The sequence below is a fragment of the Hermetia illucens genome, chromosome 7 (genome assembly GCF_905115235.1).
Source record: "Hermetia illucens chromosome 7, iHerIll2.2.curated.20191125, whole genome shotgun sequence".
Lineage (NCBI taxonomy): Eukaryota > Metazoa > Arthropoda > Insecta > Diptera > Stratiomyidae > Hermetia > Hermetia illucens.
The window spans coordinates 11,829,277-11,841,964 of NC_051855.1; the positions used below are offsets into that span (position 1 = coordinate 11,829,277).

General features: G+C 46.2%; 1 protein-coding gene across 3 annotated transcripts in view; it reads right to left on the reverse strand.

The window, feature by feature from the left end:
* Positions 1-368: 368 nt before the first annotated feature.
* Positions 369-12,688, reverse strand: part of LOC119660989 — a 32,060-nt gene continuing 19,740 nt past the window's right edge. For 2 of the 3 annotated variants that reach the window (XM_038070077.1, XM_038070076.1), the window contains exons 3-8: positions 12,063-12,151; positions 11,619-11,776; positions 10,921-11,527; positions 10,306-10,775; positions 6,426-7,238; positions 369-1,219 (exon numbers count right to left, since the gene is read on the reverse strand). In XM_038070077.1, the coding sequence (XP_037926005.1) occupies positions 542-1,219; positions 6,426-7,238; positions 10,306-10,775; positions 10,921-11,527; positions 11,619-11,776; positions 12,063-12,151 (2,815 nt within the window). In that variant the 3' untranslated portion in view covers positions 369-541. Of the gene's footprint in view, positions 1,220-6,425; positions 7,239-10,305; positions 10,776-10,920; positions 11,528-11,618; positions 11,777-12,062; positions 12,152-12,394; positions 12,677-12,688 lie in introns of those variants that run through there. The other variant, XM_038070075.1, reaches the window with a different exon arrangement.

Genomic DNA, 12,688 nt, shown 5'->3' on the forward strand with positions numbered 1-12,688 from the left:
ATCAAGAGCCAACTCCCTTCTGGGCCAAGGAGCAGTAGAGGATGTTCTGGACCGAGAAAACGCAATCGAAAAAAGCGCACTATCCAACCTAATGGCTCGCAGTCCCAGAATATCAGGCTGACATGCTCCTTAAGGGGGAAGTAGGGTTAATCGTGTCAAAATAAAGGTACATTTTTGTGATTTTGTTTTTCAGATTGGTGAAAATAATTCTTCCAAGTGGGCTGCGAATGCTTTGGCTTCGTCCTGATTAGGTCTGGAATTTTGTTGATATCAGCCGGTCAGCAAGTAGGCTGATCTCCTGGTATGTGATGTCCTGGTAAGTACGAATATAACTTAAGATTGACCATACACAACGTTGTGATTTTTAGTATTTAATTAATTTGATATTACATATAATATTAATAGTAAAGGTTTCTATGATTTGTTAAAAGTAATATTTTAAAATTTACATATAATTGAATGTCTTCAGTAATTATTAGCACTCGCTTTTACAATCAGATACAGAATTTTTATATATAAATAAAAAAAAAAAGAGAAAGTGTTAAAGGCAACCATTACCCCAACAGCCACACCACGGAATCTTACCGCCATTATGTGAGCTAACTGAGATTTTTCTGCGTTGCGAATGCGTACTCTGACTGGTGGAGGATTCACGTGACGACGCAAAGCTATTACTATTCCTTTCCGACACTGAAGTTCCGACCTCATGAAAGTTACTGCTGCCCTGTCGTCTGCCATCCATGGCAACAATGGCCGATGCACCAGCACCACTTGCCCCACTATACGCTGAACCAAAGGAGCTATGAGCCGGCAAGGTATCCACTGTGCCTTCACTATATCGTCGTGAACATTTTCGAGGATATTTCATTGATTCTTCACTTAATTTACGCGTGCAATGGTGCGTAGTTGCACCGTGATGGTGATGATGATGATGATGATGGGAATGGCCAGCGTTGCTAGTTCGTCTTGCCCCAAAATGCGGAGAATTCGGGGTGCTCTGGGTGATTAGGTCGCATGGAGCTTTGTGACTTTTTTGGAGGTCACTCGTTAGGCTGGTACCGATTTGGGAGGTTGTCACCTTATTTGATAGTGTGTTTTCCTCTGTTTTTCGATCACAATATTTTTCGTTTTTTTCTTCGTCGTATTTTCTCGTATCACTGAATGTTATGGAGATCCGTCTTGGGGCTTTCCGTTTAGTGGTATCCGATCCTGATGAGCTCTGTGGGAAGAAGATTGGCGTTAATTGTAGAAAATTTGATCTCGCTCGAGAGAATCGTCGTCTAGCCTCGTCCCTAAATTTTAGCCCCTGTAAGAATTTGCTTTTTCAACCTCACTAGAAGGATCTTGAATTTGGGAGTGGAGAAGAAAAGGGGGGGGGGGGAATATGGAGGGCTTAGGGGAGGGACTTAGAGTGAACTGACAAAAAATGGTGGAAAGAAGATGACTCAAAACCAAACTCTTGAAGTCAAGGCGCAAGAATTATGCGTTCTACCTATTACCCTTTCACTTGATTAAAATACCCGACAGGAGAGGCAAGTGGGGCTCTCTAGTAGTGTTGCGGTAGGACCTAAAGAAGCAGCGATGAGGAACCACAAGAATGCTGTATGAGGAGATACGAGCATTGACAAACAAGAGCAATCAACGCAACGTACCCCCTGGCCAGGAGGACGATTCTTCCAGGCTATGCAGGAGATGCGAAGGTGAAGGCCATATAGCGAAGGACTGCGACAAAACACCTTCATATATGTCCTGTATAAAAGACTAGACTGGGGGAGGGAGAATCCGTCGAGAACTCGCCTCAACATCGAACACGTATGCGGAATGGTGTACTTTTGCATGGTTTGAACCCCAGGAGTCCTAGGACATCAAGGGAAGTCGATAACACCTGCAAAATTCATGCCAGGCGTAGTTGAATGGCAGGTGCCTTCGGCTGTGATCCAACCAGCATGTTCAGTATATTCTTTTGCTTCCGTTACCCAAAACTTTTCTGCCTGGACGCTCTGTAAGGATTCGTTGAGTGATCTGAAAAAACTCCGCTGCCTCCTTACATACGTTTCATTCTGGACACGTCTAGAGTGACTTTCATCATACCGTCGTAACCGACTGCATATGACAGAAAGTTGCTGCTTTAGTGTGTCCACGTCGCAGGAATTCGGACAGCAGAGCATCCTTCAGATCGCCAATTCGAGCATGGGTTCCTTGTAGAATTCCTAGGTACTTGTAGAAGTCTGCCTCGGTCATAGCTTCGATGTGGATGTCACCAATGCTATGTTCGGCATGCGGCTTGTGATGACTTTTGCGGATGGCTTGGATTCGACACTTGTCTAACCCAAACTCCATCCGAATATCACGGCGGAACATGTCTATTATTTACAACCGACTTCTAAGATGGTCGTCAGTACCAGCATACAGTTTGACGTCATCTAAGTACATCAAGTGTGCCAGTTCGTACTTAGCACGTAGGCCATAGTTTATTGCAAAACCATGCCCCTCCACGGAGGTGGAAAATCTTAGAAAGACACGTCCGCCGCAGCTCCGCCGCCCGAACGGCAGAACTACAGCGGGCGCGTGTGGGATTCACACCCACTAAAAACCACCCCCGGTCTCTCCAGCCCCAGCCCCGCGGGACCACCATTGAGGTATTACTTCGCGGGGTAGGTTTGCTCTTAGGCACTCATCCTTCTCCTATTTGCAGCTTTCCTCCTTCTTTGTTCCTTCAGCAACTCCTTTTGCATTTGGATGATTGCGGAGCCAACCGCAAGCCACTTCTCCTCGGACTCCAGCATCTCAGTAACCAAGCTCTCCTGCCCAGCATCTTGTTTAAGCTCCTTCTCTCAATCGCAAATCGTGGGCAGTGAAACATCACATGCTCTGGATCCTCCGGTATGCCATCGGGACATCGGAACAGTTCGGAGAATCATCCAACCCAAAGCGGTGCAGATACTGCCTGTAGCAACCACCGTGCCCCGTGAGGAACTGGGTAATGTGGTAGTTGGTCTCCCCATGTTTTCACTCAAGCCACACTCCAATGTTGGGAATGAGCCTGTGCGTCCACCGACCTTTCGCAGACTCGTCCCATCTGCGTTGCCAGAGATCAAGCGACTCTGACCTTGCCGCATTTCTACGCTGTGCATGCTCCTCCATATGTCACTCATTTCTTTGCCCAGGATGTCAACCGGGATCATGCCTGCCACCACCAACACTGCCTCATCTGATGTGGTTCTAAAACCACTGCAAACCCTCAAAGCCATCCGCCGGTAAACCGACTTCACCTGCTTCCGTCTCTGAGAGTTTGCAAGCGCCTCTGCTCACACAGGCGACGAGTAGAGCAGGATGGAGCGCACCACTCCGGCTAGCACCAACCTCCGGCAATGTTTCGGCCCACCAATATTTGGCAACATTTTTGCAAGTGCTGTGGTGGCACTGGCTGCCTTTTGGCATGCATACTCTAGGTGTTCCCTAAAACTCAATTTGGTGTCAATTATTACCCCCAGGTATTTGATACGACCGTATGTCCACCGATCTCCACTTTTACAGTGTTATTTTTCCTGCGGTTCGTTATTAAGACCGCTTCCGTTTTCGCGTCCGCCAAGGTCAGCCCGGCCTTTTCTAGCCAGGACTTTACCGCTTTCACTGTTTCCGTTGCGTAAACCTCCACATCTTCTATGTGTTTTGCTGCAACAACCACAGCTAGGTCATCAGCAAAGCCGACAATTGTAGTTCCCTCTGGGACATGATATTCCACAACAGGGGACCAAGTACCGATCCCTGTGGTACCCCGGCTGTGACAATGTACTCTTTGGGGCCCTCATCCATCCCGTACCAGAGAGTCCTCTCTGAGAGGTAGTTTTCCATCAAATTCGCTAAGTATCCGGGGACACCTATGTCAGCCAATGCCCGTTTAATTCTATTCCAGTTGGCCGAGTTGAATGCGTTTTTGACATCCAACGCCACCACGGCACAGCAGCCGCCAGAAATCAGTGCACCTTTTGCCAGGTTTACCACTATGCCAATTGCGTCCACCGTAGAGTGGGCACGTCGGAAACTAAACTGGCGTTCCGACAAACCATTGCTGGCTTCGACGATGGGCAGGAGTCTGTTGTAGATGACTTTCTCCATCATCTTCCCCATTGTATCCAACAGGCAGATAGGACGATACAACGCTGGGTTTCCAGGTGGCTTGCCAGGCTTCGGAAGCAACACCAACTTTTGCTTTTTCCACTGGGCAGGGAATATTCCTTCTTTTAGGCACGCCTCGAAGGTGTTGGCGAAAAGTTCGGGCCTAGTCTTCACTGCCAGTTTCAAAGCTCGGTTGGGGATGCCGTCCAAACCTGGGGCCTTGTTGTCACCGAACCTACCACATATTTCCCGCAGCTCCTCCACAGTTACGGGCGGTATTATGCCGTCATTTAGCTGGACAAAAATTTGCCTTCCCCTATTTTCGTGGTGAGGGAACAGAGTGGTAACAATATGTTTCAGGAGGCGCGGACAGGTCATCTGGGGTGATTTCCGCAGCCTTTTCATCGCCACTCTGTAAACCTCGCTCCAAGGGTTTATGTCGAAACCATGCTCTCTAGTATCATTCAGTAACCATGAAAGGGGATTCAGTGCCATACAAAAGCCCCTCTGTTTACGGATGGGCTCTGAGGTATTAGCACCCTCAGATGTACGCACTGATAAGGTGGTATGCCACCCTTCCATGACTGTCGCCAAAAACTTTATTAGTTTCGGATCAATGCGATACAGATGTAGGATGTCGATTAGCCAGGTATGCGGGACGCTATCGAAAACCTTGGCATAATCGATATAGCAACTAAAGAGGCTTCTTTGGCCTCTAGTTGTTTGTCCTACAGGTACCGAGTCGATAATGAGTTGCTCTTTGCAACCTCTTGAACCAACTGGGCAGCCCTTCTGCTGCTCGAACAGAATGTTGTTGGTCTCGAGGTGGGCATTGACCCTTCCACTAATAATGGACGTTATGAATTTGTGGAGGGTTGGTAAGCAAGTAATCGGTCTTGTGTCTGCGAGGTCCTGTACAGTGTTCTTCTTAGGGATAAGGTAGGTAATCCCCGCAGTGAGGAAGGGTGGAAATTCCTCCGGCCGACTTAAGACCTGACTTATGCTGTGTGCCAACCGATTGTATACGCTGGTAAATTTCTTATACTAGAAATTCTGCACCCGATCCAGACCTGGGCCCCTCCAGTTCTTCGAGCAGTTTATGGCTTGTTGAACTTCCTCTTCGGTAACATCCGCAAAATTCATGCTAGGCGTATTGGCATCGCGGGTGTCTTCGGCGGTGATCCACTCAGCATGGACAGCTCACCCACCTGAAGCAGCTGCGACGGTATTCCGGAGGACCCAGAACATGTTTTCTTCCAATTTCCTAGATTCGCTGAGGAAAGGAAGAGTCTAGAGGAAACATTGGGAGGAACAGTAGCACCGGAAAATATAATTGGGAAAATTCTTGCATGCCAGGAGAGCTGGAATGTAGTGAACGACATGGTAGAGCGGATTAAGTGCAGGTTAAGAGAGGCAGAGGAGGCCAAAAAGACACGATTGCGAATGGAAGGGAGAGATTAGAGCCATGTCCACCCCGCGACGAAATACTTTGTGGTGGTTCCGCGGGGAAAAGGACAGGAGTTAGGGGGTGGTTTTAGTGGCTAAAAATCTAACATGCTGGCACATGTGTACCAGTGTCTTAGGAAGGTTTCCACCTTCGGAAGAAAAGGTAATGTGTCAAACGGGTCAGGACCAGAGTTCTGGACAGTCAAGGTAGTTTGTTTGAGACAGAAGTCCGGCATTTTGTACGTAAATGCAGGTCACCTCTCCACCCAAAAAAAATAACTTTATTTGAACAGATATTGCAAGGGATGTCTGCGCATGGTATCTAGGAGTAGATACCATGCGCAGACATTTTAATTGTGGAATTTCTGACAAGGGTCCTTAAAGTAATTGATTTCTTTCGGATCCCTACGGAAGCTACTCGCACTACTTAGCAGCCGCGGCCTTATGGGGTGAAGGATTACCTCCTGTGCCAAGTCAAGGAGGATTTGGCCCGCTTATAACATAGCCTGATGACAAGAGCTCCTGTGCTAGACGTGTGAAAGATTACGGCGGTCTGCATGGGGCGCCGGACCATAGGAGACCATGCCGCCAGGTTTGGCATACCCTACAATTCACATTGCCGAAGCCGCGGAAAAGGGGGAGAAATCCTCAGGCACTTGCTCGGCGATTGCCCAGCTCTAGATAGAGTCAGGCTGCGGACACTGGGTAAACCATTCTTTGGGGATGCTTATTTAAACAGGATATTGCCAAAGAATTATAAGCAAAGTAAGTAAGGCTTCTAATGTGGTTTCCTCCTTAACTGCTAATAGGGTCTAAAGTCTCTAAAGGACCTATTCTACCAAAATAGAAATAATACTTACGTCATTTTGTAAATTATCCGAAGCATTGCTGTCAGCTCGCTCAGGAAGCTTATCCATTCCTCCAACATTGGTTTCACTTGTGCTCCCAGATTTGCTGTCCTCGCGCAGACCAGAAAATAACTTCCTTCGAATCGCAGCTGGACTTTTTTTCGTCTCTAACTTGGTCCCTGATCCACTTAGCTCCGTTGTGTCCTTCAGGGAGTTCTCTCCCGTTTGCATCGAGGTACCTCCTAGGTTCACAGAAGCTCCAACACCAGGAATTGGAGGCGTGGCACTTGAGGTCGGGGCCAATGTTGTTGCGATTGGCTCTTCACAACTTAATGGAGCGCCATCAATCACGTTTAAGGCGGTCATGGGAAGTCCAGGTGCTCCCGTCTTTATATTCGTTCGTCCTAAATCCACCATCGCTGAAGTTGGTGGACGAATTGGGTATTCCGTGATATCATTGAGTATTGGAACTGAGCCGCCATGGTCATAAGTATCTCGTGCCAAATACGTAAGATTCTGAGGGAAGAGGATCATTGGTTGCGGAATATTTGGCGGAGGAGTGTCCATCATCAGCGAATTATTCGGGAAATAGTCAGATTTGTAATCGAATCCTGTTGATAGGGATGCTGAGGTTTGTTTTGCTATAGGCGTAATGCTTGACTTGCAGCCATTGCATGATACGACCAAATTCATTTCTGATCTGTATGGTTTCCGCGTTGAGAAAGGTTCGTTTGTTGGGAGTTTTTCTTGTGAGTATGATTTATGCTTTTCCAGTTGTATTTGCAGTGTTTCGATTTCAAGTAGAAGATCCTCAAGATTCCCATCCTGGAAACTGAAAACGTTAATTACTTTTTGAATTTTCAAAACAGATTTATGTAGTGAAATGTAATTTTTGTCTTGGGTGAGGGTTGCTTAGAGGGTTGGACCGATTTCGTCCCAGTTAGATTTGTTGAAAGTGTTGGAGGGCAGTCAGGTAAGCGAGTGAGCCGGGGCCAAGTCCGACATTGGGGTCAAGATTACCAATGAGGAACTCAACCAAGGAAGGTGTAAGGAGGGGAATGGCTAGGGATTCGGAGGAGTCTGCAGTTACGTGAGGTGTAGAGGGTGGAGGGCTCGAGGGAGAAAACACTGAAGAGAATTAGGGGCGGAGAAGGTCGCCGGATTGTTGTGGGGAGTTGGCAGTGGAGTCAGTGAAACTGATACAAGAAGGGGGAGATTGGGTAGGATTAGGAGAATTAAGACCAAAAGGGTTTTAAGTTACCGCGGGCAAGGGCGGCTTCGACGCTCAATAAGTATCTTTTACGCGCTCTTCTGACCACTGACTTCACAGTAGAGCGTATAGCTTTAAAGTGAGCAAGGTCGGCCCGAAACTTCTTCCGCAGTGTATGCTTCAGGCGAATGTTAATAAGAATTTCCATTGTGAACCAAGTTGGGTACAAGTGTAGGCAGGGAGGGGAAGAAGGGACATAACAGGAGAGGAGATCGGACAGGATATTGTAAAAGGTGTTTAGAGCCTGATCACAGGATGAGTTGCTTAATATATGTACCCAGTTGAAGGACGCTAAGGCTGAGTTCAGACCGTCAAAATGGGCTTTGCGGAAGATGAACTTAGTGGATTTACCCTTGTTTTTGGGTTTTGAACGAGGGAGCTCCGCTACAAATTCAAATTCAACCGCAGGGTGGCAAGCGTCAGCTTTGACATACGGGGATGTGCAAGGAAATAAAGTGAGGTGGCGCTCGGGGAGGTTGGAAAGGAAGAGATCGGGAGTTCGGCCCGAGGAGCTTTTGGTGGTTTTGAAATTCAGGGCAGAGCAAGTGTTTATAAAGGAAGAAAGTGGAAAAGAAGAATGGGAGACGTTGTTGGAAGGAATAGTACAGTAGAGGAGGAGCGCATGTTGGAAGGAACAGTACAGTAGAGGAGGAGCGCATGTTGGAAGGAACAGTACAGTAGAGGAGGAGCGCATGTTGGAAGGAACAGTACAGTAGAGGAGGAGCGCATGTTGGAAGGAACTGTACAGTAGAGGAGGAGCGCGAGCGTCTCGGGTTGTAGGGGGAGTTGAAGAGCATTTCAGGTAACCGCGAACGTTGGCGCCCCCACCAAGGGGTGAATGGCAACCATCTATATATATGATAAGTAAAACTTAAGTAGCAAACTACCATCCTTATTATAAGTATACTCCGCAGAGAATTTTGGAAAATGATCTGGTGAAGCTACTGTGGGATCACAATATTGCCACCGAACATAGTGTTGATCACAATAGGGCCGATCTAGTTATGCTTCTTAAAGAAGAATGATCGTGGCTCATAACCGATGTATCCGTCTCGTTTGATCGGAAGTCTGTTGAAAAAGTCAGAAAAAAATCCAGAACTACTATCCCAGACGATATGAAGCGGACTTGCAGGGTATAAACGATCGAAGTAGTTCCAGTGGTAGTTTTAGCGGTGGGATTAGTCTCGCCATATTTAAAAAAAGCGTTGAAAACGCTGGATCTTAGGGCAGGACTGTACGTGGAGATGCAAAATTTGTCTTCCTCACGTAATTGATATAGTAACCAATGGCGAAATTGATTGCAGTCATAAGTAGCAGCAGCAAATATTGGGGAGATTACATTTTTTCCCAGACTATGAAATCACCCGTTGGGGAGTGTCGACCCCACGTACTCGAGGAGGCCGATCAGACCCGAGTCTGCAAGAGACTCATCTGAAGTAGCTCTTGCCATGAAGGCTCACTGGGGGTTATCTGGTACCATGGGGAACCGGGATGGCCCTTTGAGAGCATGTGCTCTAGGAGAATTCTTGGAGGATGTGATTTTGGCCAGGCTTTTTGCGGTTGGCCTCTTTGTGGGAGTTTCATGGTGGTTGTGGTTATGCCTCCATCGCGGGCAGATCTCCTTGGAGTTCAAGCGGGGGGTTGTGGTGTACAACTCTTCTAGTTGCGGCATCCACTTTTATGAATGCTGAGCCTGCACTCAGTATAAATCACTACCGTTGTGTCAGTCATGGCGGGGTCCTGATTGTGGTCTTCAAAATCAATACGCGTTCGAAGAGAACCGTGGGATTATGCCTACACGGGAGGTACTCATTTTAAACTCCCTAGGACCTTCAAGATCTTCATGGTCTTGAAAACGATAGGCAGCTATGATTTCTTTCACTGAACGTCTGAAGAGTTGCCCTTGGTCTGGACGAAACCGTCAGCCATTTTTGGTTTTTTGAATGGTTGGGTGCTATGCCCCGAACTAGGGATCCGTGGACCAAAAAAAGTGGGAGTAAGTTGCTTCCCATTTAGTCCGGTCCACCATCGTGTAGATGTGGACTTAGGATCCCGCGTATCCTAAACAACTACCCAGCTTTAGTCTAGCTAAGACTAAAACAATATCGTTGTCGTGTTTTTGGGATGATATAAAGGAGCGCTTTTCCACCTGTTGCCACTTTCGGTTACGCTGCTCCCAGGGCAGAGGTGAGGCAGCGTCTGAAGGGTTGCCTCTGCTTTGGACGAAACCGTTAGTCATTTTTGATTTTTTGATTTTTCTCTCACTAAGCTGGATCCTTATCCAGTGGTAAAATGTTGGTGTAAAAGCCTTGCAGTATAATATTGAAAAAATTTTGAATTTGAACTGGAAAATTGTGATTTTGAGATGGACAATTCTGAATTTGAAATGGAAAATTGTGAAATTGACTTGCAAAAGTCTGAAATAAGCTTGGAAAAATCTGAATTTGATTTAGAAAATTCTGAATTTGATTTGGAAAATTCTGAATTTGCTTTGGAAAATTCTGAATTTGATTTGCAAAATTCTGAATTTGATTTGCAAAATTCTGAATTTGATTTGGAAAATTCTGAGTCAGACTTGCAAAACCTATAGCAGCAGCAATTAAGGATAAAAAAAAAACTTACATAAAACGATGAATCCGAACTATATGGAACTGGAACGACCGGAGGCATCTGCACTGGTGGGGGTGGTAGCGGTAGTGATGGTGCTGGATATACGGAAGTTTCCATAGTTTGATTGGCTGTTATCACAGGACGGTGGCAGGGACTGGCCAATGCGTTCGCCACAAACAAATCAGGTGGATTGGCAAACATTGGTGGGGCTATTGGCGGTGTTGATGATGACGGTGGCGGGGGTTTAATCAATCTGGGATTAATGGGCGAAAAAAAATGTTTCGGACTATGGAACTGTTGCATGGGGGCTATTTTTGCTGGTTCTGCGTTTCGTTCGTCTTTGTTTGGGTCCGTGAATTTGTCACGATCTGCGGCCTGTTGTGTGGGAAAACTCCATTCGTTGGTGATTAAATGGTGGTCATCACTCATTGCAGGTGATAGGGTATCCGCGGCCTTGTCTAATGAGGATGTCGTGATTGGTTCTGTGAATAGAATAGATAGAAGTTAGTGGAGTTCGTTAGCTGGATAGTGATTATATAAGGAACTGGTTCGAGAGCAGGGCACTGATATTCCAAAGGAATCAGGCTCTGAGGGCTCTGTTTTCGATTTAGTCCTTAAAACATTTACCGTATGGAATATTTTCGAAGTGTGATAGTGGTGGCAGAATAGATTGGATTTCCCTGAGTGGTGAAACAGACGATTCGCCAAGTTTATTCAATTGCGTCATATTGGCATCTTGGTCGCCATTCACGGACGATGCACCGTCACTATTAGTCAGATTTTCCTCGGAAAGCACTGATAGTTGGCCGAAATTAACATGCAAATTTTCACGCAATTTGCTACTAACACTGTCAACGGACGGTGGCACCTTGCAGTTGTGTTTGCTACTCAGTGTCATTGTTGGAGGCGGTCCAGATGCTGTTGAGGCTGCTGGTACAAATGTTGACAGAGACCCCGAACTAGATGTTGGTGGTGTGGGTGATGATGTCGCAGCTGCCGGGGCGTTTGGCTGGGCCAAGGTCTTTTGTGCATTCTCATAGTTCTCGGCGATTTCTTTACTACTGTTGGCCCCAAAAGATGTTGATCCTGCTAGTCCAGCACTTGGTACTTGTGTGGAATGTATAGATAAATTGCCCTTGTCCTGTTTTTCCTGTTCATCCCGGTGTTGGCATGTACTATCGAATGATGAAGCGCGCGGTTCACTCTCTCTGCATGCTTCGCAGTACTCTGAGTCCTATCACATGGGAGGGGGGGTGGGGGGAGGGTTGAAAACGAATTAAGTCATATTTTCATTATAGATAAATTATTTTTCTGGTAATATTCACCTCACTTTGGCTGTCGCTGTTGGAAATATGTTCACAACTGCTACAATTTCGGTTGGAGCACATCTTTTTGTTGATGCGCTCGTATTCGTCCCGCAACGACCATATCTCACGTTTGAGCTGTTCATTTTCACGGCGTAGTTTTCGGATGTCTGATTGTCCTGGGGATTGGAATTTTTTTTTTCGGTTGAAGATCTTGTGTTTACATTAGGAATGGAAACAGAAATTAATAATAGCAAGACTGGTTCAATGGGATCGCACGCACAGATCACTCTTCCGGCTCAGTCTGCTCGACTGAAAATACTCCAGCCAAGTCAGTTGTGAATACACGCATGTCTGAAGTGCTCGGCGATCTTGCAGTGAAATTTTCAAAATTTTTTTTAAGCAGATGAAGATCGCCGAGAGCTATACTCACAACGTGCACACGCAATCCTTCCTGATACTCACCCCTTTCCACTTCAGCGTTTATATTGATAGTGCGTAGTCTCAGCTCTTCATTTTCGTAGATCATGCCGCGCGACGATTTCCGATCTAATCTGGGAAAGATCAAAATCAAAACAGAGAAAGATATTTTAAAAAATTGCCGTGAGAACAGTGTTTAGATAGGTCTCCATAGAATTAGGAAAGTACATCAAAGGTATAATAGCAAGCGGGGATCGATTTCTGAATATTTCTTAGTGAAATATTTCAGGAACAGTGTCCAATCCCGAAAAACTAACAAAAGTAAATGCAAAAATAGTTTGGTTTGTCACTAAAAATAAAATCTTTTATCTATTTACTCGCGATTCCACGCGCTGCCTCCATGCTTCCTCTGGTTACCGGACCTGGAGCCCGAACGATTTTCAAATAATTTGCTCCTGCCCTGTTTGAAACTTCTATCCGAAGAACTGCTGCCTTTTTTGAACATTCTCCGTTCAAGGAAACCCGAGGTGACTTCAGTCAATATCCGATGAACTTGTCCATATCAAATTTGGTAATTTTCTGATAAAAAGCAATTGAAAACGTCGCTTGACCATTGATAAATGTGACTCGATCCTCTTCTCTTGCAAGTGCTGGGCAGTACTTTGCGACAA